This window comes from Taurulus bubalis (genome assembly GCF_910589615.1).
Source record: "Taurulus bubalis genome assembly, chromosome: 7".
Classification (NCBI taxonomy): domain Eukaryota; kingdom Metazoa; phylum Chordata; class Actinopteri; order Perciformes; family Cottidae; genus Taurulus; species Taurulus bubalis.
Window position 1 is genome coordinate 26,188,790 of NC_136595.1, and position 23,932 is coordinate 26,212,721.

General features: G+C 42.2%; 4 protein-coding genes across 4 annotated transcripts; 1 reads left to right on the forward strand and 3 right to left on the reverse strand.

The window, feature by feature from the left end:
• Positions 1-326: 326 nt before the first annotated feature.
• On the reverse strand, positions 327-7,363 carry LOC306738660 (nucleotide sugar transporter SLC35D2-like). The gene is made up of 12 exons (XM_079220547.1): positions 7,244-7,363; positions 7,013-7,046; positions 6,739-6,825; positions 6,576-6,643; positions 5,615-5,686; positions 5,444-5,512; positions 5,103-5,205; positions 4,107-4,199; positions 3,021-3,088; positions 2,703-2,781; positions 2,527-2,609; positions 327-483 (listed from the first exon to the last, which is right to left on the reverse strand). Exons 1-12 carry the CDS (start codon positions 7,351-7,353, stop codon positions 378-380), a joined length of 972 nt encoding a protein of 323 aa, XP_079076673.1. The 5' UTR covers positions 7,354-7,363; the 3' UTR covers positions 327-377.
• Positions 7,364-9,143: 1,780 nt separating this feature from the next.
• aqp12 (aquaporin 12) lies at positions 9,144-10,708 on the forward strand (the record flags this gene model as incomplete). Its single annotated transcript, XM_079220846.1, has 3 exons — positions 9,144-9,738; positions 10,382-10,498; positions 10,581-10,708. The coding sequence occupies 3 exons, from the start codon at positions 9,144-9,146 to the stop codon at positions 10,706-10,708; spliced, it is 840 nt and encodes a 279-aa protein (XP_079076972.1).
• Positions 10,709-12,026: 1,318 nt separating this feature from the next.
• Positions 12,027-14,758, reverse strand: rpp21 (ribonuclease P subunit p21). The gene is made up of 5 exons (XM_079221169.1): positions 14,647-14,758; positions 14,434-14,534; positions 13,533-13,615; positions 13,106-13,288; positions 12,027-12,128 (listed from the first exon to the last, which is right to left on the reverse strand). The coding sequence occupies exons 1-5, from the start codon at positions 14,701-14,703 to the stop codon at positions 12,034-12,036; spliced, it is 519 nt and encodes a 172-aa protein (XP_079077295.1). The 5' UTR covers positions 14,704-14,758; the 3' UTR covers positions 12,027-12,033.
• A 584-nt stretch (positions 14,759-15,342) lies between these two features.
• Positions 15,343-21,835, reverse strand: pak2b (p21 protein (Cdc42/Rac)-activated kinase 2b). The gene is made up of 14 exons (XM_079220517.1): positions 21,627-21,835; positions 21,416-21,522; positions 21,169-21,319; positions 19,842-19,873; positions 19,637-19,750; positions 19,418-19,550; positions 19,265-19,328; positions 18,578-18,626; positions 17,938-18,050; positions 17,712-17,829; positions 17,360-17,459; positions 17,082-17,278; positions 16,307-16,444; positions 15,343-16,209 (listed from the first exon to the last, which is right to left on the reverse strand). The coding sequence occupies exons 1-14, from the start codon at positions 21,814-21,816 to the stop codon at positions 16,123-16,125; spliced, it is 1,593 nt and encodes a 530-aa protein (XP_079076643.1). The 5' UTR covers positions 21,817-21,835; the 3' UTR covers positions 15,343-16,122.
• Between the last annotated feature and the right edge of the window lie 2,097 nt (positions 21,836-23,932).

A 23,932-nucleotide genomic window follows, 5' to 3' on the forward strand; every position in this document is an offset into this window, starting at 1 on the left:
GAGCTCTCTTCAAAGCCCCAGACTCCATTGATAAAAACAGCACGAGTACCTCGTTAAAAAACACCAGAGTCCGAACCATCCCTTTAAATAACGGATATTTCCATCTGCTCAGGAAAACGTTACGTCGTCCCGAACGTCCAGTAAATGTTGTAACATAAATAATATCGGTTCCACGTTTCCCTTATTCGCGGTGCTCACACACGTACAGTATCGAAATACCTTTATTTAAAAAACAAAAACCCACGATCCCTCCTCCGAGAAAGAAGTTTCCCCAACGGCGCTAAAAAAAAAAAAAAAAAAAAATACTGCATAAATAAAAGTCGTACTAAAAATAGAGTTTTGTCGTTGGTCAGCATAAGAATAAAGTCCAGTGTGTCTCATACGACCACCTTGCCCTTGATGTCCAGCTTGGTGTTCTCGCTCGCTTTGATGGACTGCTCCTCTGTGAGGGTGATGTAGGAGTAGACCAGGCTGCCCGCAATGCTGCAACACACACACACACACACACACACACACACACACACTTAATATCTCAAGATAATGCCTAAAAAAATAAATCTCTACAAAAAATAATGAGTTACTATCTCAAAATAATTAGAAACTGTCAACATAATAACTCTGTATCTCAAAATGACTGAATATTGAGAAACAAGTCTCAAAACAAGGAGTTCACCTTTGAGTTGTATGAGAATGTTTTTTATTTTTTATTTGAGAAAGCTTCTCAAGTCATTATTTCAAAAATAGTTTCTCACAATGATGACTTTTTATTTTCATCACATTGGCGGAAATGAGCTTCCATAACAAAAAGAACCTGATAAGATTCAGGCGAAAAAGAAGAAAAAAAAAACTTGAAAATCAAGTGTCATTCCGGGTAAAGTTGAACATGTTGCAACACATCATCATCATCATCATCGGGCAATAAACTTCCATCATATTTCTAAACAAGATCCATCATGCACATGAATCCCCCGGAGCTGGTTGGCACATTAAAATCCGTGATATCCGTGTCAGCGCTGCTCGTTCCCTTCGCTCTGAAGTGTCAAACTCAAGGCCTACATTTTTAAGCAGGGCCACGCTAAAGCTATGTGAGCAGGTGAGCCCAAAACCACATAAAGCTATGTGAGCAGGGCCCTGTTTCTCGTACCTGGCTAAACAAAGTCAAGCAAATGTCCTAATATCCTTCTTAAAATAGCGAGATGATTGACATCAGGCTATCTGGGTTTCTTCACGGCTGATCGGCGCTGAAACGTCTCGTTAATTCTAGCCAGACGTCAGTCATCTGGATAAATGCGCCCGCTCCTCTTCAGAAGGGATGATAATGGAGCACTGACACCACCATGTTCTAACAGTACAATGGACAATAAACTCAGAGGAACCTCTTTTTATTTCTCTGCTGAGAAGCAGGAGATGATCATGAAGGCATATGAGGAAGTCAATACCGTAGTCATTCACAGCAAATGCGTTGCGAATATTCCAACGTTTTTGCAACATTGTTGCCGTGAACGCAGCTTTAACAGCGCCCCCGCTGAGAGACATAAGCGTCGCAAATATATCAGACAAGTTAAATGCGTCAGTGTTCAGAAAATGTATCGGCTAATTTGAAGTGTTTCATCACCCAAATCAATCAGATTATATCTACGAATAAATATATACTTATGAGGATATATGTACTGTATGCACGTATGAATCATGTACTTTATATGTGTATATGAGTTTGAATATGTGTATGGGCGGATCAGTATGTATGCATTATTCATAATCAGAAATTCAATCAATTGAAGCAGTGAAAATAAATTGTGTGTGATTCTCTGTATTCTCATCACGATCACCTTAATCATGTTCTACAATAATGATATGTATGGTGTACTAATAGCACTGTCATATAATTATGAGTGCTTTCAACACATCCATACGTTTCTTAAGAGCTAAATAAACTTAAGAACAGCGGCATGCAGCGGCTGACAGTCTGTGTCTGAGGCGATCAGCTGCGCCTGTGGTGATCAATGTCGAGAAGCTCTCTAAATAAAGTATTTCTTGCCGGCAAAATCTATATCGCCGCGTACAGGAAGTCATGATGATGTAAAGGATGGATCCTGGTGATCTGAAAGAACTCTCTCCCTATGAAACTAATAAAACTAATATCGCTCCTTCATCAATGAGGAAGGGAGCTGCCTCTTTTGTCCGTGGGAGTGTCCAGCTTATCCAGTGAAGTTCAGTAAGCCTGCCCGGGAGCAGGTTTACATTTTTGGATGTGTTTCTATGGTGATTAATCTAAACTTGCTTCGAGAAACCGAGAAAGCCTGACCTACGTCATCTTATCCTGACAATTAGCCCGCTAACTCAGTTAGCCAGGTACGAGAAACAGGGCCCAGGTGAGCCCCAGACCAAGCACACTCAGGTAAGGATCTCTGACGGGTGAGGGTTTGTGTTGAGGCAACATTCTGCACGGGGCCCAAAAAAACCCACCTGGGCCGTCTCTGTGTGTGTGTCGGACTAAATCTGTTGAGATGAGTTAACCCTTTGTACCTGATATTCAAACCGATGAAGTTGGTCCAAGAGAAGATGTAGTCTCCGCTGAACACCATCCCGATGTACGTCACCAGAACGTTCTGCAGATAAAGAAACGAAAGTGAATTAAACTAAATCAAGATTCCTTCTTTTCGTGCAGTTAGTCATCACTCCACATGAGACCTGCCGCGTACCTTGATGCAGCCCACGATGGTGGTCGTCAACGCGGAGTTGTACTGTGTGCAGAGCACGGTGGAGTACATCAGCACAAACCTGCAAAACAACCACGTCACCGTGTCACGCATGAGTCAACGCAAGTTCGAGCACGAAGTCAAGATTTCGCAACGCTCACGCAGCGGTTTTTAACAAAAGGCTCCCTGTGAGCTTCACACCGCTCAAGCAGAGCCCAAATCTAGACCACCGGGGTCTGGTACGATGCAGATGTTCGACTCTTGGCACCAAAAAGCGCTAAATCCTTGCATGCATGCACGTCACAAACAAATAAAACTCACCCCATGATGCAAGAGAGGATGAAGAGGGCGAGGAAAAACATATCTGACCAGCCGTCATACTCCACCGCCTGGGAGGAAACACAAAGCTACAGTTACAAACACAAAAGAGTCGACATGGAGGCAATTATGTACTTAAAATCCTTTCAGTTCAAGTGAGTCTTTGTGGAAAAATTAAGGGAGCACTTAACTGACATTAACATACTTACAAATTCAACACAGACGCTAAAAACTTTACAAAAAAAAAAAAAAAAAAAAAAGGCAGAAGGCTGAGTTTCCAGTCCAGCGGGCGGTGGGCGCTGCTGTAATAACTCCACTCGGTGCATAATAGCAGCTTTGTGCCTCCTCTGGCTGCCGGGCCCCAGCTGGGCCGACCAGAAGGTCTCTGCCAACAATGACGGACTAACAGACAGCCCGTGTTCACAGCCACACACACCCATGCTCACACGTGTGTGTGTGTGTGTGTGTGTGTGTGTGTGTGTGTGCGCGCAAAAACAAAAAAAAAACTAAACTAAAATCCTCTGGATTAGGAGGTTTGAAGGAATTAAATTGGGAAAATGGAGCGTAAAAAGAGAAGAAAGAAGGTATATATGGGTATGCTATGCGGGTATGTATGGAGATGAATGAATGAATATATACTTTATTAATCCCCAGGGGAAATTTGTTGTTGGATTAGCAGCAATTTACAGACACAAAATAAAATATAAAAACAGGGATGAACGTTATATAAAAAAATAAAAATAGCTGGGATGAGAGATGTACAGCGCAGAGAGTATTAATTTAGGAAATTAAACTTATACATACTTTGCATTTTTGCACTTCTCTATTGTTTGTGTAGTGTATATGAAGTGTAAATAAACAATAGGAAAGTGCAAACATGCGAGATGGTTGTGTTTATTTCTAAGCATTTGTCGGTGTAGATGTGCATGTATGTAAAGGTTATATACTCGCTATAAGCTAAACTTGATGCTAATATTACTGTTTTGATTATTCACAAATGTATTTATTATGTTTATCTAAATGTCAAGGATTGTTCTGCAAAATGAAAAGTTCAAAAAGACCGAACAACAACAGAAGTCAAAGCCTCACCTTCTGTATGTCTCCGGTCACGTGCGCCAACAGCACGGTGGGAATGATCATAAATAATGCGTTGTAATACAGCAATCCATATTTCCCCAACTCCTGTGAGAAAGAGCGTAGAAACAGATGGGCAGGCAGGGGGGGAAAAACAAATTAAATGAACGCAGCCGGAACAGAGAGGCTTATTCACAGAACTCTCCCAGTGCATTCCTCACTAACTAGCCGTGCAGATGTCATGCAGCAGCGTCCTCACGTGGCTCCATCTTTCACTTCCTCGCGATAACATCAGTCGCACAAACACACATGCCGTCTCTGTCCCGTGCCACATTAGCAGATGGCGCTCCGCAGACATCGCAGACTAAAATGGGATCGAGTTTAGCGTCCGCTGTGACGCGACAGCGGCGCGCGAACGAGCCAGAAACAGACTGCAAACTCACCGCGAAGGAAGAACGCAGGAAAGCATCCAAGAGAATGAGAAACTGTCGACATAATAACCCCGTTGTGAATGATGAGGACGTAACTTTCTCTAAATAATGACGTAATATCTTTAAGATAATGACTTGGTGTCAAAAGAACAAGAAACGTATCTAAAAAAATGAAATCTGTCAAAAATAAGGAGTTTTCAACGTCATCGTTTCAAAATAGTTTCTCACGATAATGACTTTTTACTTGTGTGTCATTCAACATGTTGCAGCACATCATCATCATCATCATCATCATCATCATCATCATCATCATCGGCGTGAACGAGACATTTCTGTTGCAACAGACATTCTGCAAACTGGCCGTGTAGTTAAGATAAAAAAAAGAAAGCAGGAAAACGTCCGAGATAAGCAGGTACAGGCCGCGATAAAAGAAGAACCAGCTCCTGGTGTTTGTGAACACAGAGTTCCTTTAAGCCGGGCACTCGAGGGCAGTTTCGGGTTCCCCACATTCACCAGCGATCAAGCTCGGTGCCAAAAACAGCACCGGCCCCTGACAATGGTTACTATTCATCCTGCGTACCTTCGCGTCCAATTTCTGTTTCACGTAGGCCCCGTTGGCCGCCGTCAGCACGTCGTTCATGAGGATGAACACGTAGCCCTGCAGGTCAAACGACAAGTCGGCACTGCGGGCGGAAACCAGAGAGAGAAAGCGGTTAGAAAGCGGCGGCGGCGGCGCAGTGAATGAGCGCTCTGTCGCTAACGATGTAGCCCCCGCGGCGTGCGTCGTTTAGCTAACATGTGTGTGTAGTGACCCTTAAGACAACATCACTTAGGCGAGCTCATATATCAGGGCAGCGCTTTGTAGTGACGTCTCTGCTTTTGGTTTAACAAGCAGAGACACCTGGATGCAGCGGGACTCACCTCGCGGCGATGAACGCCCCGAGGATCATCGTAAATACCGTCAGCTGGACCGGCCTGGAGAATTTCTTCCTGCCAAAAGGTCAAAAGACAAGCAGAGCAGTGAAATTCTATCCGGCTAAAAGTAAAAGAAGCCTCCAGTGCAGTGGACAAAAAGAGAGGAGGGGGTCTTACTTGAGCAGAAGAACCTCGGCCAGCATCGTGAACAAGATGGAGAACCTGCGGAGGACCGTGAACATCGGCAGGCTGGTGGAAGAGGAAACATGTTGCTTTAACTCAAACATCGACGGCCACGCCCGGTTATCTGTCGCTCACTTTTAACTCGGAGCCTTGTGCGGCAGCCTGGATGTCCAAAACTAAACAAGACTGGGTGCCATTGTTTCATTTTAGATTTTAATTCTCTCTCGTCCCTCATGCAATAAACATGATATATCTGCAGAAAAGGTCCTCGTTACCGTGCACTTCATCTTCCCCAATAGTATCTTTTAACAATCACGATGTTTTACATATTTTTCTTAAACTTTATTGTTGTTTTTTACTGCAGGGCTCGACATAAAGGAACCATTTATTGGCCTTTGGGTGCCATCGGTGGCTCATTTTAGCATGAAGAAAAAACAGGAAAGCAAACAGACAAAAACCCATACATTTCTCATATTTGTTGCGTTGCCGATATTGAAATATTGCCGGTACAGTCGCAACCAGACAACGCTGTAACAAAGTGTGGGGTTCGACGAAAAGTTGATTTTAAAAAGGGAAAAGTATAAAGTGGAACGCACTACAGACGTGCAGAATATCTTAAATACTCAATATGTAAGTTGACTTTCCGGGCAACCGAAAGCCGATGCATGGCGACCCATTTTTTTTAAAGTAAGTGTCGAGCCGTGTGCGGTTACGTGTGCACACACACACACACACACACACGGATATGAATAACCCTTTTATGGAGCGTGCGTACAGACCATAAACGGGGTTATTCATGTCCGTTTAAAAAACTGCACTCTGTGTTTATCTGCGCTCCGCTGCGAGAAGAATGTCCCACCAGACGGAAAAAATGAAGAACTGAACCTTTTAAACCATCATTGGGCCCCTAAAAAAAAGAAGGGGGGGGGGGGGGGTTTAAGAGACGAGGACTTACTTCAGCCTTTTGGTTCCAAACAGGCCGGTGATTTGATTCCCCACATAGAGGAGAGGCAGAGGAAACGTCTGTGATAACAAGTAAATACACACATGGATATAAAGAGTTAAATGCTGCTCGTGGTGAATGGGAAGTCATTGTATTGATGGATAAAGCGTCTCACCTTGCGAGGTATGCTCTCATCGCAGTCGGGGAAGGTGATCACCCTCGAAGCCTTGCCCACCCACAGCACGACCACTGTGGCAAACATCTACACACACACACACACACACACACACACACACACACACACACACACACACACACACACACACACACACGCACACATATATACACACACATTGAAAACGGAAAATGACTTCATCTCTGCCTGCTTTCAGGGAGTTTGTCAAATACAAACCGTTGTAGAAAGAGTGGAGGAAAAGTATTTATCTTACTTGTCCAATGCCGACACATATTGAAGAAGGGAACCTGTAAAAGCAGAGTTGAAATCCCGTTAGTCCCACTGCCCGTGAACGGAGCACACTGTTGTGTCTAACCACGCAGATAACACACGGTAACCCTGGTTTATCCCACAGTCCGTGAAGCCCACGTGCTTCAGTCGGGGCTAACGCGGTAGCTTTGGGTTATTAAACCGTTATAAGTAACACACACGTTCAACACGTCACCTGTAGTTGGTGAGGACACTTTTGTTCACCACGACGATGAGAAACGAGCTCACGCCGTAGAATCCGGCGGCAAACAGCTTCACGAACAGCGGCAGAGGTTTGTCCGCCATCCCGACGAGTTCTCACTCCCCTCTGCTCGGCTCTTCCTCTGCCATCATCGCTCCACCGGCTCACTACGCGTCCACTCACACGGGCGCATGCGCAGACCCACACACGTACCCCGATGGTACACATTTACGCGCATGCGCAGGCAACTTCCGCCTCAACTGCCAAAAGAGCGTTCAGCAAATTAAACTTTCAAGCTAAATAAAAATAGTAAATAAATACAAATAAAATAAAAGATTAATGTTTTTTATGTTTGTTTTAATTTTAAAACAAGTGAAAAATGCTATTAACTTTTATTTATTAATTATATACACTTTGAAGGAGAGAGTTTGGACATCATGCATCAAATATTATTATATATATTTTTATATAACTCTTTATTCAACGATTGCACATGTAAAATGTTCATAAATTGTCAATGAGAAACTGTAAAACACATTTAAACTAACATACCTGGGGGCAATCGCAGAGAATAACAAATAGACAGAAAAAAACATTAAATAAATAAAGAATATAAAAGGATAAAACGGCGTGAAACTTGTATGTATAATAATGTATAATCTTCATATATAATCCTCGCTAATCTAAAAAAAAAAACACAGATTTAATTGAATTCAACATAGGTCCGAAAAAACATATGTTTTAATGTATTAAATGTATGAATTCCAAAGTATTTGACACATCTGTTGCATCATTTCACAAACCAGTTTTCATGTAAAGCCTGAACAGGATTTCATTCAAAATGTCACCAAAACTCTGACGAAAACGACTTCATGAGGGGTTTGAAATGACATTTTCCATGTATAAAAATGTGTTTTATAGTCAGTCATAATCTCAGCAAACCTACTAGGGATGTTTTTTTAATGAAAAATATAAAGAAACTATTAATGTTATCAAGTATCTTGGGCAAACTTTCCCTTTACATTTCTCTACAACAACAAAACTGCACGGTTTAATATCTTTAAATTTGAATTTAAATTCAGAAGCATTATCAGCTAAAACTACTTAAAATATCAAAAGTAAAATAAATAATTATGCACAATAATTTTTAATGTTCATCAATTTGCCAATTATAGATACTTTGTATACTACTGGATAGATTACTGCATCAGATCATGGGATTTATTTTGAATGCAAAAAGTATATAGTTCTTTAAATAACTAAGAGAAGACGCTCAAGTAGAAGAACTAAAAGAAGTAGGTAAGATATTAATCACAACACTGAAAAATATATTGGAATTACCCTTTTAACCAATATAGGCCATGTTTTTCACCGTTTTTTGACGGACACCTGCTTGAAAAGCTGTTGTGTGCAATGGACAAGTTTTACTGACTCTTCTGTTAATAATATTTATCCGTTAGATAAATAAAAGTGGTTATTTATTGATTTGACACTCGTCTTCCATTTATTTGGCAGCCGGGTTGTAACAAACGCAGCAAACATCCTCCAAACGTTTAAACACAGCGGGTCATATGTTTTCATTTTAATACCACTTCAGCCATTTAGTCCAAGAGGAAAAGTATAATTTAGAGTAAATGCAGTGAGAGACATTTAACCGCCGCTGTGATCTAAGGATACATGAACGCCACCGACTGAAGGCCGACTTCTTGACCTGACCTCGTGCCGTGGTCCGTGTGTACTTTGGCAGGTGGCTGGCGGGATAAAAACCTGACGTGTCTCTGATAAGAGACCCGTCTGTGCATGTGCCACGTTGCCGAACAAGCCAGCCGAGTCGTTGGGTCAGACCCCCGTTCGGTCATTCATTCATTTCTTTCAGAAACGGCACACCTGAGCCATGTCTGGGCTCAACGCTTCCCTGGGATACTTCACGGCGGTCGTCCTTTTCGCCGCCCTGATCCGGGCGCTCTTCAAGAAGTGTGGGCGGCTCGGCTTCGTCCTGGAGTTCGCGTCCTCCTTCGCGCTGGTGGCGTGCCGGCTGGAGGTGCAGACCATCGTGGAGGTGGGCGAGTGGGCCGGGGGCCTGGGCCCCGACGTGACCCTGACCGTGCTGTTCGCCGTGCTGCTGACGCACGGCGTGGTCTGCGGCCACGCGTCGGGGAACCCGGCGCTGGCGCTGCAGAAGTTCCTGCAGCTGGAGGCCGGCGTCCTGCACACCGTCCTGGCCGTGGCGGCCCAGTTCGTCGGGGCCCACCTGGCCCTCCTCGTGGCCGCGTACTACTGGAGCCTGGAGCTGACGGACATGCACATGATCAAGGCCCTGATGTGGAGCCAGTGCAGCTCGTCTCTGCTGGTCTCGCTGCCGCAGGGGTTCATCACCGAGGGCGTCTGCGCGCTGGTCTTCCATCTCGTGCTCCTGAACCTGCAGCGCCGCTCTGCTCTGATCCGCGTGCCGCTGGTCGCCGTCCTCCTCACCTTCCTGACCCACATCGGTAAGATGGACCCCGGCTTTATGATCAGTGCAAAGAAAAGCTCTGCTATGGCTCAGTGCAGCTTATCCGAGATCAGCGTTTATGTGCATTCACATAACACAAACTCACTTATTATATTAATATCAGAGTAAATCACCTGCAGCCTTTGTTTGCCCCTCTAGTTATTGAAATTACTCCTGGAAGCTATTATATCGTGTACGTGCTTTTATTGTGAAGGGGAAAACGGAAGGAGAGTATAAAAAGTGGTTGCCGTCTGATGCCAACTAATGGACCATCGTGTTGTTATTTTATTATTACTGTACAGTGAAGGCGCAAGATAAACCCTCGGCTACACTCCGTTATCAGTCATGCGTTTGTTTAAAGAAAGCTCCAAGAAGCTTATGAAAGAGAAGAAAATAGAGTTTAATTTGAGCTTGTTTTATTAATATGCTTCACTGGATATTTCATCCATAGTTTCTTGATGTTCACGATCAAGTTTGTGGTTCAGTTTTCATCTTTTACACTAAACTACGAGTCCCTTGAACGCCTCATGCATGTGATCCTGTTCCACTTTCTTAAAAGCATCTTTAATCTGTGTAACACAGAGATGCAAACGTTCACTGTATTCGTCAATTATTTCTCTTTCTTTCTTTCCGTCTTGCAGCCAAAAGCTTCACCTCCGCCTACATGAATCCGTCCTTATCGTACGGCCTCACCTTCCACTGCCCTGGATTCACCTTCTCAGAGTACGCGCTGGTCTACTGGCTCGGCTCTCTCACAGGTGAGTTACACTACAAAATAAAGTCTGTTTCTCTAAAAGCGAACACACGCACCGTTAACAGTGAACGTCTTTGTTTTTCCAGGCATGATTCTGGCTCTTCTCCTGTACACGGGACACATCCCCAGGATCTTTTCCAGGAACCTTCTGTATTCACAGAAGGGGCGTGTCCGAGGCCGAAAGGGCGACAAAGGAGAGAAGAAGAAAAATTGAAAGAAACTAAACTTTTTTTTTATTATTATTATTTCCTTTTAAATCAACCTTTAAGGAAAAGTACCTGACAACGAATGGTCAAGAGATTTTTACTGTACAGAAAATTTGAAATATTCTTGTCAACATTTTTCAATAAAGTCATTACCATCAAGGAAGATATCTTTTTGGTAAAAAACAACAACACTTCCTCACTTTAAATGTGTAGCACACCACATGGTGGCCATAGATCACACAAGAAACACACAAGAGAAGATCTGATACGAGGGTTTTCCTTCTGGAGTCACCTGAACTGGTTTCACGGTCGATACCTAGAACCACTCTGATACCAGTGTGTTCAAAATAAAAAAAAATAAAAAAATGTACACGGTCATAATTCCCTCTCTAATAACTACCGTAAAAGTCGGGTTACAATCCGCTACTACCTTTGGTCAGTGTCCACGTTAGCTCCCCGCTGTAGCCAGCTAGTGCTTCACTAGCTCTCCGCTAGCTCCCGCTGTAGCCAGCTAGCTCCAGGCTAGCTCCCCGCTGTAGCCAGCTAGCGCTCTGCTAGCGCTCTGCTAGCGCTCTGCTAGCTCCCCGCTAGCTAGCCGACAACCACCGAAGATAGCGGGACCAGCCCTGGCGCGACACCCGACTCGGGCAGAGGGGACGCGGGTAGTAGCAACAGCGGGGAGCTAGCAGCAGCGCTAGCTAGTGCCGCTGCTAGCTTGCTACAGCGGGGACACCCACCGGAGGTAGAAGCGGCTTGTAACCCGACTTTTACGGTATTTGATATTGCTGTGAAAACATCTCCACAAAAAAAAAAAAAAGTTTTAATTTACTTTTCACATCAAAAACGTTATAATTCACCGCCGCCTGATGCTCATTTTTACAGAAGGGATCTTGAATGCATCGTAATGGAACGTCCGTTCATGTTGAGGTCAGTTATTTAGCAGAGACGGACAGCCGGCTAACGGTAACTAGCTCTTCTTTGTTGTTCAAAATGAACCATTGTGTTGCGTGGGAGTGTTTAACACAGGTGTGTGTTGCTAATTCGCACCTGTGCAGTAACGATCAGGTAGAGAGGGGCACGCGTTTGTGTGAATGAGCTTATAAAGTTCATAAAGTTTATAATAGCGTGTCATCAGCGTACTCGTTGATCCCAGATTCAGAATTTTAGAGCGTATTAGAAGCTTTACTGATTCTGAAAATGAGGCCAAACGTGTATTAAATTAATACAAATCACTTCAAGGTTGTGGATAAATGCAACATAAACGCTTTTCTTTAAAGAAAGAAAAGAAATACCAGTCCTTCATATTTCACGGTCAGAGGAGGAAAACCTGCCGCTACGTGCTGGCGGCGCTTTGAGCCGCTCCGGCTTTAGAAGACGCCGCCGACCCGCCGCGCTTTTTGTCTTTTGGTTGTTTTTTAACGGAAGGATCTGAAAAGGAAGGAGAAGAAATCACAGTCAGCGCAAAACAAGCGATCAGTGGTTAATGCGATTAATCTGTTAGCGCCATTTTAAAAGTTAGCCAGCAGCAGAGCGCGCCACTAAGCTAATGTTGTTTATTTTATTATTGCCAAGTTTACAAATGTTCTTTTTTTTCCCTCAGAAACAAATACATTTTTCATTGCCCTTTATATATATATATATATATATATATTTTTTTTTTTTTTTTAAATCGCCTGTAGACATTTATTTAGTCGATATATTTTTTTAATAAATGCAGATGTGCTTTGCGGACATATCCGGACGGATCCGTGAGCGATATAAACGGCTCATTCTAACGTAAAACACAATGATTCTTTTTTTAATTTTCTCTCCAGGTGATTATACACAAAAAGAAAACGCATACTTAATCAAATTATTTAACATTTCTGCCAATTTATCCCCCTGAATGTTACACGCTGTTCCTTTAAGCACAGCGAGACAGCAGCAGTTTAAACACATGTTAATGTTAGTTCAGTCATTTTGTTAAATATTTAAATTATTGTCACAAAAAGACGTTGAAAATCTGATATGAAAGCCCATTTACACCAGTAAAAGAAAAAAATGATGAAAATGTAGCTGTGATAATAAGAATATTCCATGGTAAGTCATAAATAGGAGTTAAAAATCCTAATTGTGAGAGAGAAAGTCATAATTATGAGTTAAAAATCATAATTATGAGAAAAAGAAGAAAAAAAACTCACTAATTTCAACTTTCTATCTCATAGTTTTGACTTTCCATTGGGATATTTTTATTATCCCAGCTACATTTTCATCTTATTTTTTTCTTTTGCCGACGGAAATGAGCTTTAATAATTCGTGTTTATAAAAATAAAAGTGTTTCCCCCCCTTTTTAAGTATTTTTTGCTCTTAAAGGGAGCGGACTATTGTTTCAATAAGTGCAGAGTCAGGTTGTTTTGTATTGTCACCTGGCTGCTGCTGCTGCTGCTGCTGCTGCTGCTTCTGCTGTTGTTGTTGTTGTTGTTGTTGTTGCTGTTGCTGAGCTTCGGGTCGGTCGACCCACAGACGGTGATCCGGGTCATTCAGCAGCGTCTTGCTCTGTCCACAGCTGAGGCAGCGCACCACAGTGAAGCGGGCCCTGCGGTTCTTTCCTAGAAAAAAAAGAGAAGAAATTTAAATTTTGAATAAAAAGTATAGGCAAGAAAAAAAAACAGTCTATTAATCTAGTTTGTGCTCAATACATTAAGTAGTGTGTTTTCTATTATCCAGGAGTTATTATGGCTTGTCAATATGGAAAATAGCAAACACGCAAATTAATTTATTGAGCACAGAAAAGATTTTTGTTTGCTCAAATAAAATTATTCTCTCTCACTCCAAAAGGATGAAGGGACTCACTTCTCTGTCGGGTGGAAGCAGTGACACCGGGGACGAGCAGCGAGCAGCACTTCTTACATAACGTCCTCTTCACCGACGGGTCTCTGCAACAAAATACACAAAATACAGAGTTACTGTAGGTTTTTCTGGTCGGCTTAAAGTTACTTTGAGGAATATTTCACTGAAAAATGAGAGGTTTTCTAAAAGGGACCCTGGTGCTCTGATACATTACCACTTTAGTCCAGAGGGGGCGCCAGAATCAACACTAAGTTAAAGTTCCTTGTAGTAACTTTAAGCATAAACACTAAATATATAGGAAGCAAAAGTAAATGTACATATTACACAGAATGGACCATTTTAGACTGACGTATAATTATTATTATTTCTGCATTATTGTGTTCGTCACTTTAGTAAGTAGTACTTCTAACAAATGTATATATTGCTTGGTTTAATCTAATGCTTCGTAATTTATATGCTGTGTTAATTATCTGAATTTGCAAAGTAATTTATCAGATAAATGAAGAGAAGTAAATCCTTTGAGACGTGTTGGAGTACTAGTGTAAAGTAGCATTCAATGAACACGCTCAAGGTACGAGTACATCAAAATCTACTTAAATACAGTACTTGAGTAAATACTGGTTTATATTGGATTATACATTTTTGGTTTTGATTTTTCGTGGGATTTATTGATGTGAACAAACAGTGACACTGTAATCTGTTCAATTAAATCTGTCGGCAACTATGAAGCCTGAAAATGAAATAACAAGTAATGTAGGTGTATGTATATTTCATCATGTGCAAATAAATAAATAAAATAATTAAAATTAATAAATAAAATAAAAATAAACATGTTGCGTTACAGGGAAGCAACATGAATTTCAAAATAAAACCGGTACCGCTGGTCATTAAAAGATAAACTTACTGTCTGAGGACTAAACGTCTCGCGATGGTCTTCTGGGTGGAGCAGTAGAACCGAGCCAGCTCCACGTTCTCCGGGTTTTGGGCTAAAACGCAGTGCGCGGCCTGAAAAGAGAGATTTAAACCCATTACATGTCTAATTAGCTAAAGTAGCTCGCGTGTTGGCCACGTGACTGCTGGCGCTGGCGTCACGATGACCTCATAGTTTGTGTCGCACCTGGTACAGGTAGTTCAGTCGCTGGTACGCCTCTTTGTCCTTCATCTGGAAAGACATGACTCCGGGTTCAAGTAATACAACAGTTGTTTCTGAGCAGCGAGCTTCGCGTTCAGATCGCTATGAGCAGCCCGGACCGCAAAACCGGCGACACTTCCGGGAGATGCCTTTCAAAATAAAAGCACCCAATAAGTTCACACCAACTAAAAAAAACACACAAAAACTTGCTTTCAAAATGGTTTTGATTATCCTCCTTCAAAATAAAAACACCTCGCGATCTGTTGCGTACACCCCTAAACGTATATATGCACTTCCTGTAGAGAATAAAAGCACGCAGATATCACTAATAATAAATACAAGTCTTCATTGGTTCCACTTGAAACACTCAGTATAGATAGAAATGGTTATTAATGCAATGATTACATTGCTAACGTCTCTTTTTTTTCTTTTCAAGAGGGAGATATTACTGCACAACAATTACAACACAAACAGTTTATTTGAGTGCGCAGACAAGGTTGTTAGTCAGAAGAAAACAAAACAAAAACATAACGTCTTTATCAGCCTCCGACAGCTAAACACTACGATATGGCCACTTTAAAAGAAAACAAATCAAACTAAACATTAAGAACACAATATACACACGAGAAGCACATTTGTTTAGTCTAGATAGAAGAACACAAAAGGACAGAGTTCAACATACAATATTCATTTTTTAATAACAATAAAGAAGAAAAGTATAAACCCTGCCAATCTAACATTTTTTATTTTTGCCTGTAAGGTGCACCTCTGGTATCAGGAGACTAATGAAACAAAGGGGTGGTACAGTAGGTCCGTCAGGTGTGTTCATGATGACGAATGTACGGAAATGATTCCTATAAAAAAAAATGGAGAAAATGTCCATAAAACACGATGTGGAAATAGCAAAGAGTGTTCATTGAAAGAGAAAAGGGGACAAATATGAAATTCAAGTATCAAAATAAACTAAGACGCTGACAAGCTGAAAAAAAGGTAGATTACAAAGGTAGTAAAAATCATGGGAAGAGAACCATTGACACAATCAACAATACATTAGGCAACATGTTGCATTTGTTTAAGGCAGTTGATTAAAAAAACAACTAAAATAGAACGAGGCATCTTCTTCATTTCCAAGTTAAAAACGAGCCGAGCTCGAACTCGTCGCCAGACTTGTTGTACAAAATAACTACGCCCTTTAGTTTGACTTGTCTTCTGAGAAAAAGAGAGTTCATATCGACAGCGGTGGAGTTGTGCTCTCTGGATATTTTTTTATTTTATGTATTTTTTTTTGGTCTTCTTCACAGTGAGGTTTGTCAGGGCTTTTTTATTTTATTTCTCAAGGCTGATGCATCCAGAGCGGCGAGTCACTCTCAGCCTTATTGTCTGGCACGGAAAACTAAAAACCCCCCCAAAAAAATCTAAAGCGGTCGGCACGTGTCTGTGCACAGCGACGAGGCGACCGGCTCAGCGGTTTCCCTTCATGGCCTCCTTGGAGGCCAGGATGAGCGGCGTGAGGCTGGAGAGCGGCTTCGCCAGCTTCAGGAACGGATGCTGAAGAAGAAGAGGAGGAAGAAGAGGAGGGGGGAAAACATTTTAATAAAGTGCACTTTATTTAAGATTCAATGAAGATAAGGAGTGTTCTTCTCACCTGCAGCAGCTCTTTGCCGCCGCCTCTTTTCTCCACGTCCATTTCCAAGCAGCGGTTGAGGAAGTCTCTGAAGACCGGAGACAGCTTCTCCGGGTTCTGGAGCTCAGGTGTGCCGTTTGTGGCGATCAGGTATAACGCCTGCCGAGAGGAGGGAGACGAGACCAGAGAGAAAACTGTGAACTCTAGTTTTTACAGCGGGAAAAAATGTGTTAATGTGTCCGCGTCCTAAAAAAAAACTGCCATAAAATGATGCATTAATATTATTATCTACTTTCATGGAGTTAAATCTTTTAAACCAACTTCTGTCCTGATCATAACTTCCAAATAATCATTTAATTTCAGATATTTTAACCCTTTAAATATCAGTGTGTTCATGGAACAAAATATTGTGTACTAAACGCGAGAGACAGATTTATAAAAAACATTTAAAAAAATGTATTACGGTAGAAGAAAAAGATGTCCCCTTCTTGAAACTGCTTTAAAAAAATATTATTTATTATTACTATTAATCCAACATCAGTCCTGAAATAGTCATTTTAAAGTGTCTGTATTTTGGATAAGCGCTTTATTATAGATATTATTTCAGGAGCTAAGATTGAATTTCCAAGATAATTGTTTTTAAATTAAATGCTATATGCAGTAACACATTGTCCCACGTGATGCACTGGGTTCCATCCCAGTGCAGACGAGTGAACTGAGAGCGTTTAATGTCCAAGTATTGAGTAAATGTGATGGAAATGAAGCAACCAGAAGGATTGGCGGTGCTTCCACTCACTCGTAGCGGGTTCTCGTTCAGGTAGGGCGGCTCTCCTTCCACCATCTCGATGGCCATGATTCCTAGTGACCAGATGTCTACTTTGGGCCCGTAAGCCTTCCGGGTCACCACCTCCGGCGCCATCCAGTACGGCGTCCCCACCATGGTGCTGCGCTTGCTCTGCTCCGGCGTGATCTGGGCGCAGAAGCCAAAGTCGGCTGTCGAGGAGCAAAAGAAAGACGTTAGTTACGGGCGGAGGAACGCGGGGAATGGGAGATTGAAAAGGCGGCTGGACTCACTCAGCTTGACGGAGCCGTCCATCCCCAGCAACACGTTGTCGCTTTTGATGTCTCGGTGAATGACCTGGTTCGCGTGCAGGAACTCCAACGCTTGTAAACACTGCGAGGAACCGGAGACAACGGGGGAGGGGGAGAGAGAGAGAGAGAGAGAGAGAGAGAGAGAGACGTTGTTGAGAGTTAAAAGGCAGGATTGGATGTTTAGAAGTGTGGTTTTAGGAGGTTCTTCTCCACAGTCAGGAAGGTGTGTCTGACATCAAGCTAAAGTGGTGAAGATATTCTAAATATAGCGTTCACTCAGACTGATAGAGATTCTTTTAGCAGTGTAGAGCCGGTTGTAAAGAGAGCAGCGTACCTCTCTACAGACGGCGGCTATCTGCGCCTCGTCCATGCAGGTCTCCGTCACCACGTCTGTCAGCGAGCCGCCGGCCAAATACTCCATCACCACGAACAGCTCCTCCGCCATCAGGAAACTGACACACACACACACACACACACAAAACACACAACGTCACACCCTGGCGTCGTGCCGTGAGATTGTGGCACAACTTCCAACGGATTAGGTTTACTTTGGGTCTTACCTGTCTACAAAGTTGACGATGTTCGGGTTCTTCATCTCCTTCATCACTAGAATCTCGTTGATGATCAGCTCCTTCTTCGGCTGCTTCTGGAGGTTGATCTGTTTAATGGCGACCTGTCAAAAAAACGCAGGAGAGAGCAGATATTTTATATATATATATATATATATGTATATATGTGTGTGTGTGTGTGTAAACAACGTCAGCTATAGCTATGCTGTCTTTCCCTTTGGTCTTTATTACGGCTGCATAGGTTTATGATTTATACACGTTTAACTGCTTTTCCCTCTTAAAGTAAAGCCCTTAAAGGAAGATGATGCAACTTTTGAAGGAAGACAAACACGTTCTTCCTGACAAATTAATTCCTAAAAAATGTCTCCAGACGTTTTGTCGATACAACTTTACTTGGTCTGGAAGCTCACGCTGACTAATGTTTTCTAACTTTAAATAGATGTTGCTGTCTAACTAACTACCGGGTCTGTTTGCTGACGTTTCTCTATTCACCATCATCTCATAATTATTACTTTAATAATAATAATTTTCACTTGCCGCCACCGTGGCAGCTGTTAAACTTGTATGAGTCATTGTTTGTTTAACGTCCTGAGCTCCACTACTTCCCCACATGCACAGCGCCACTCCTTACCTCCTGTCCCGTGGCGACGTCGATGGCTGTGAACACGGTTCCTGACGCCCTGCGGGACAAACCAGACGAGGGATTCACTTTCAACAACCGGTCCAGTCAAGCTAGTCAGCGTCAGTCATGCTTTCACACAGACAAAGAAATCTGATTACATTTACTTCCACGCTAATATTCCACTATGCGGCCGGGTCACGTAAACTGCATATATCTGTTTCGGACATTCAGAATTTGGCCTCGTATCCGAAATGCAGCGTCTCCCGATGAAGACGTGTTGGGATACGTGACGCGGTCGTAGTTCGGTCGACACAAAATAGTTCCCTGGTGAATCTGCACACAAGTAACCGGGTCGTGACTTCCGGAAAGAGACGCTGCTGTTGAGTTTTGTCAAGTGAGTTTTTCGGTACCATCTAGTCGGCCGATATCTCCGATACTCACACCAAAACTAATATATAAATAAAATGAATAGCACTACAAGTAAGAGGAAGAGTACGCATTTTAGATTTTTGGGGGGGGTGAACAGTCAAAGTGTGAGCACATCGTGGGTGGAGGTTTAAGTAAACAAACAAAGAAATAACAGATTTAGTTGAGAAAGAAGGCCCTATTATTATTATTATTATTATTATTATTATCATAAAAGCAATATTCATGATAGTAGTTCACATAAAAACTTAAATCCTGTCACACGCTCACCCCTGGCCGATCTTTTCATATCTGGTGTACTTCTTCTTGGGATCTCCGATGCTGACTATCGTTCCTGCAAGAAAGATGAAACATGTAAGCGCGTGAAGGAAACAACGCAGCAGCAGATAAATGCAACGGGCTTCAAGCGGATTGGTCCTTTACTCAGTTTGTCCATGATCTCCTCGTCCGTCATCTTGCCCTTCTTCTTCTGTCGGTCCGTCGCCTTGGAGGCGGCGTCTCCGTCTGGACACGTGCTGGGAGCCGGGATGGGGTCGATAACAGAGCGGGTGTACACCTGTGCAACAACAAATCAATAAATACATTTTGAGTTCACAGATCGTAAAACGAAAAGACGGCCACGATGCCGTGCAGGCGACTCACACTCTTTGTGTACTCCGGTCTCGGCGCCACGATCGGGGGAGGAGCTTCGTCGTCGTCATCGTCGTCGTCGATGTCTTTGATCGGAGAAGCCGGCTCGGTGCCTTTTTTGACGGGCTGGTTTAGAGTGAAAGGAAAAAGGTGGTTCGTCTTTTAGAAGACAGAAAAATATTTAAAAACCAAACAGCGTCTGTGTTTGAATACTTACAGACTGAGGCCCGGGAGTGAAAGCGTCTTTTTCTGTGGAGAAACAAAAACAAAGAGGGCAGAGACAAAGTTTTATGAGACCTTGTCGTCACAGATTAAAAACACACTGCCGGCTTCACCCGCTATTAAGGCCGTCAACGATTAACCACAGAGTACTTTTTTTTTTTACCGGTTACACAAATGCATTAATTGTATGTTAGTTCAACATGGCCGCCGAACGGGAGCGTTCCGCTTGTCCGACTGTGTCGCTCTCGAGTAAATCAAAGAAAAAAAGGCAGACGAATCAGGCTTGAAAACGTTTCTATTCCGAGTCGATGCGCCATGTGATCGGCTGCTCAGGCTCCTTAATGGAGACGGCTGATTAAGCAATTTAGAAAGAATGTCTAGCTGATGAAGATCGCTTCACTCGTCACCCGATCAAAGGTCTAAACTTCAGCAGAGCCAGCAGAAAATGAAGGGAAAGGCATTTACAATATGTAAAAAAGAACATAAAAACATGAGGGATATGGAGCTTCGATATGCAGCAGCGCCAAAGCTCATTGAGTCACTGGAGAGCCGGAGTAAAAGGAAAGCGCCTCTTGTATTTTACCCACATTTTTTCCGGAAATAATTAACCGATAAAAACAGATCAATTGGTGTCGGGTATCGAAAGGAAAATTAACCGCAACTGACATCCTTGTTATATTGATATTCTCATTATTTCCTTCAATAGAAACAACTTTAACACGGCCCCCATAGGAAGAAGAAGAAATACATTATTAAAATGTCCTCTCAGTTGACGTCCCCCAACAGTGTTGCCTGACAAAAAGCATTTTGATTGTTTCTATTGAGGCGTATGATGAAGAGCGTTGCTGATGCAACAAGTTGCCTCTTGATATCAGCTTTTTAGCTGCATTCTTGTGCACTTGACACTGAAACAGGACGCTGTTCTGATCTCAATCTGCACACATTTAGATGCTAAGCTTCCAGTTTCTTTTTTTTTCTTACAGTCTTCACTCAACTGTTTCCGTCTTGGTTGAACTGCATCGGACTGGGTTTTGTGTACAAAACAGAGTTCGACCTTCTACAACTTTCTTCAACCTAAAAGGCCAAATTAAAACACAGAGGGTTGTCAGAGGGTTTTTATTTTGAGGCTGACACACTGGTCTGTTTTACTCACGATGCCGCCTGGCCACTCATTGTTTTACACAGAGATAATATTGATCAAATTCCTCTTCATGAGGAAAGAAAAAAGTATAATTTTAAACAATAATTAACTTGCACCGACAAGCGTCTCTAATTTAACTTGAATTTAACAACTTGACATAAATGCGACCTTCGGGACTCACCGGAAGATGAGAAGCTGAGGTACTTCTGGCGGCCGTTGCCGGTGGAGTCGTAGAACTTGAGGACGTCGAGCACGGCCTGTGGGTTTTTCTTCTGCTCCGACTTGGTGATGTTCGAGGTCTGGAGTAGTCTGGCCCATTGCTCCGGCATGCCCTGTGTAGGACAAAGAGGGCCGGGGGTCAAAATGGAGCAGAGTAAGATGCGGAAAAATAAAACTGCATGAGGAGGTGAAAGAAAACAAAAACTCACAGTGAACTCCCCCGTGACGGCGTCAAACCCAACATGTATGGTGTGTTCAAAGTCTGACGGTGGCGAGATCTCTGGTCGCTCTTTGTCTCGATCTTTCTTTCTCGCACCTTAAAAGTAACCAAAACAAATGTTAAATGACCGATGCCCAATTTGACCCATTGTAAACACAACAATGCACTTTAAGAGTTAAACATCTTTCTACCCATCTCACCCTTTTCAGCCCCAGAGAAGATTGAGATGATCTTGTTGCGGGGTTTCCTCTCCTCGGGCACAGAGGGCAGGGGTTTGGAGCTGTGGTTGGCCGAGAGGGAGTCTTTGCCGGAGCCGGTGCTGAAGATGGTGCTGCTCATCCTCACCGGCGGGGCGGGGGGTTTATCCTCGGGGTCTCCGTTATCACACATCACTGGAGGTTCGTCAAACAGAGAGGGAGCGAGGCGGCGCTCACATCAGCTCGAGGTGTGCTCATGCGCTCACGGGAGGATGCGCCCGAGAATGAAAAAGAAGAACCAAGTGGTACCTGGAAGAAAAAAGTAGACATTAATCATACAGTAAAAAGGGAAGCCACCTCTCCTAATAAAACAAGGAAGTGACCTGTTTTAATGAAGCCGTAAAGTGTTAAACGGGAAGCTGGATTACTGATGGGTGACTTGGAAATCCACCAGTTACTCAAAAGCCGTACAACAAATTTGAGGTAATTGTCCTGTATTTGAGTATTTACGTCTTATGCTATTTTATACTTCTATTCCACAACATTTCAGAGGGAAATATTGTGCTTTTTACGTCACTGTACACATTTGACAATATTAGTTACTCTGCAGATTCAGAGTATTAACTGCCAACTGCCGATGACTCAACAAAAAAAGAAGAAGTGTTTAGTATGAATTTAAGCTCCCATGTAACATTAAGTAGTAACAATCAACTCCATTTGTATTATTATACGTTGATGCATCAGTAATTTTAATTCAGTGACATTGTTTACATTATTCTGAAACGTTCTACATATTAAGTACTTTTACTTTTTGGTACTTGAAGTATATTGTAATGCTAATATTCAACTTTATTCCAGATATGTGGAACCATATCAAAGAAATTAATAGTAGGACATTAACTGAGATATAATCACTGCAGTTCACAAGTCTACTGTGATTAAAAGACAAGAGGAATCATTTGTGTTGGCTCAGTTTATGATTATTATTATGAACCCTGTATTTTTGTATCATCATCACTCGTCACAAACAAGAGACTTACACTTGCAAGAATCTGAGTGCATCATTTAATGTACTTTTACTTCAGTAAAGGACCTGAATACTTCCTCCACGACTGCTATTCAGACTTACAATATTTTAATATTGCAAATAAACATCTCACAAGGAGGGTGACTGAATAGAAGCAGAAACATGACTCACTAATTATGAGAACGACAGCAGAGACTCGACATTTAAAGGTAACAGCTTATCTTGGCTCAACTCATCCCCTTTAAGAACTCAAATATAAGTCGGAGAAATGTTGAGACATTTGGTGTCTTTTTGTGTCCTAACTGAAGACTTAAACGGGGATAAAATAGTAAAGCAGGTTGCTCTTCTCCCACTTGCTGCAGAAATGAAACAAACTGACATTTTGTTGATTGTTCGTTTAAAGATGTATATCATTTCCTTCTATACTTCCTTATTCAGATATTTTTTTGTATTTTATTTAATATTTTCATACATGCTTTCTTCTATGCAGCTTTATTTTTTAATTATTTTTTAGCATTTCATTTTATATTTTCATTGTTATTTATTTCAAACAGCTCTTTATTAATTCAGATATATATTTTACATATTTTCTTTTATATTTTCATTTTAATTTCCTTCTATACAGCTTTCTTTTAAATTCAGATTACTTTGACATATTCTATATATTTTACATATTTTATTCACATCAACGTTCAGCGTTTTATTCCCTCATTTAACGGCATGTATGTCCCAAAAAATAAATAAAGAGCGAACAACAGGGGCGGCTAAGCTACCTAGCTAGCTAGCAGCTAACGCTAACAAGCTACTGAAAGCTAAAGCTAACTAGCCCGGCAACACAAAAGTTGACGGTTTCCTTCGCGACAACTTTGACGTCGCCGAGAAGGTGATTTAAAAAACAACCCAGAGATGATTTCTTGTAGAAATACCCACAAGGAGCGTTTCTCTTTATTATTGTCTTAACAGACGAGCGCAGCTCACCGGTTATAACTTCAACAGAACTTCACGAGACGATCCTCGACGGTTTGGAGAAACGTTTGTAAAAACCGTTAAAACCAGGACTTCCTCCGTTACGTTACGAGGCAACGGGAACCGGCGAGAGAATATAAAAATAATTATTTAAATAAAAAAATGTGGCCACAAACTATTTACAAAGGGCAACTTTTCTTCTATCTTTTATCGGCCCTCGGGTAATTCCGTTGTGGCGAAGAGGAAGCGGAACTGCGCACCATGAGCTCCAAAATGAATTTCAGAATAAAGGCTGAGCGAGAAGTTTATAGTAGCT

Bases quoted from the DNA above. Each gene is read 5' to 3' on its own strand.
- LOC306738660 (XM_079220547.1), bottom strand. From the start codon at position 7,353: ATGGCGGACAAACCTCTGCCGCTGTTCGTGAAGCTGTTTGCCGCCGGA. The intron at 2,610-2,702 runs GTACGCGGCAGG...CTTTATCTGCAG, and splicing joins CCATCGTGGGCTGCATCAAG to AACGTTCTGGTGACGTACAT. The intron at 484-2,526 runs GTACAAAGGGTT...TGTGTGTTGCAG, and splicing joins TTCATCGGTTTGAATATCAG to CATTGCGGGCAGCCTGGTCT.
- rpp21 (XM_079221169.1), bottom strand. From the start codon at position 14,703: ATGTCTTTCCAGATGAAGGACAAAGAGGCGTACCAGCGACTGAACTAC. The intron at 13,616-14,433 runs GTAAGTTTATCT...ATTTTGTTGCAG, and splicing joins AGACGTTTAGTCCTCAGACA to AGACCCGTCGGTGAAGAGGA. The intron at 12,129-13,105 runs GTGACAATACAA...CTTCCTTTTCAG, and splicing joins GCAGCAGCAGCAGCAGCCAG to ATCCTTCCGTTAAAAAACAA.
- pak2b (XM_079220517.1), bottom strand. From the start codon at position 21,816: ATGTGTGATAACGGAGACCCCGAGGATAAACCCCCCGCCCCGCCGGTG. The intron at 21,320-21,415 runs GTGAGTTTTTGT...TGTCCTACACAG, and splicing joins CCGTCACGGGGGAGTTCACT to GGCATGCCGGAGCAATGGGC. The intron at 16,445-17,081 runs GTGAGTGGAAGC...TCCTCTCGGCAG, and splicing joins TGAACGAGAACCCGCTACGA to GCGTTATACCTGATCGCCAC.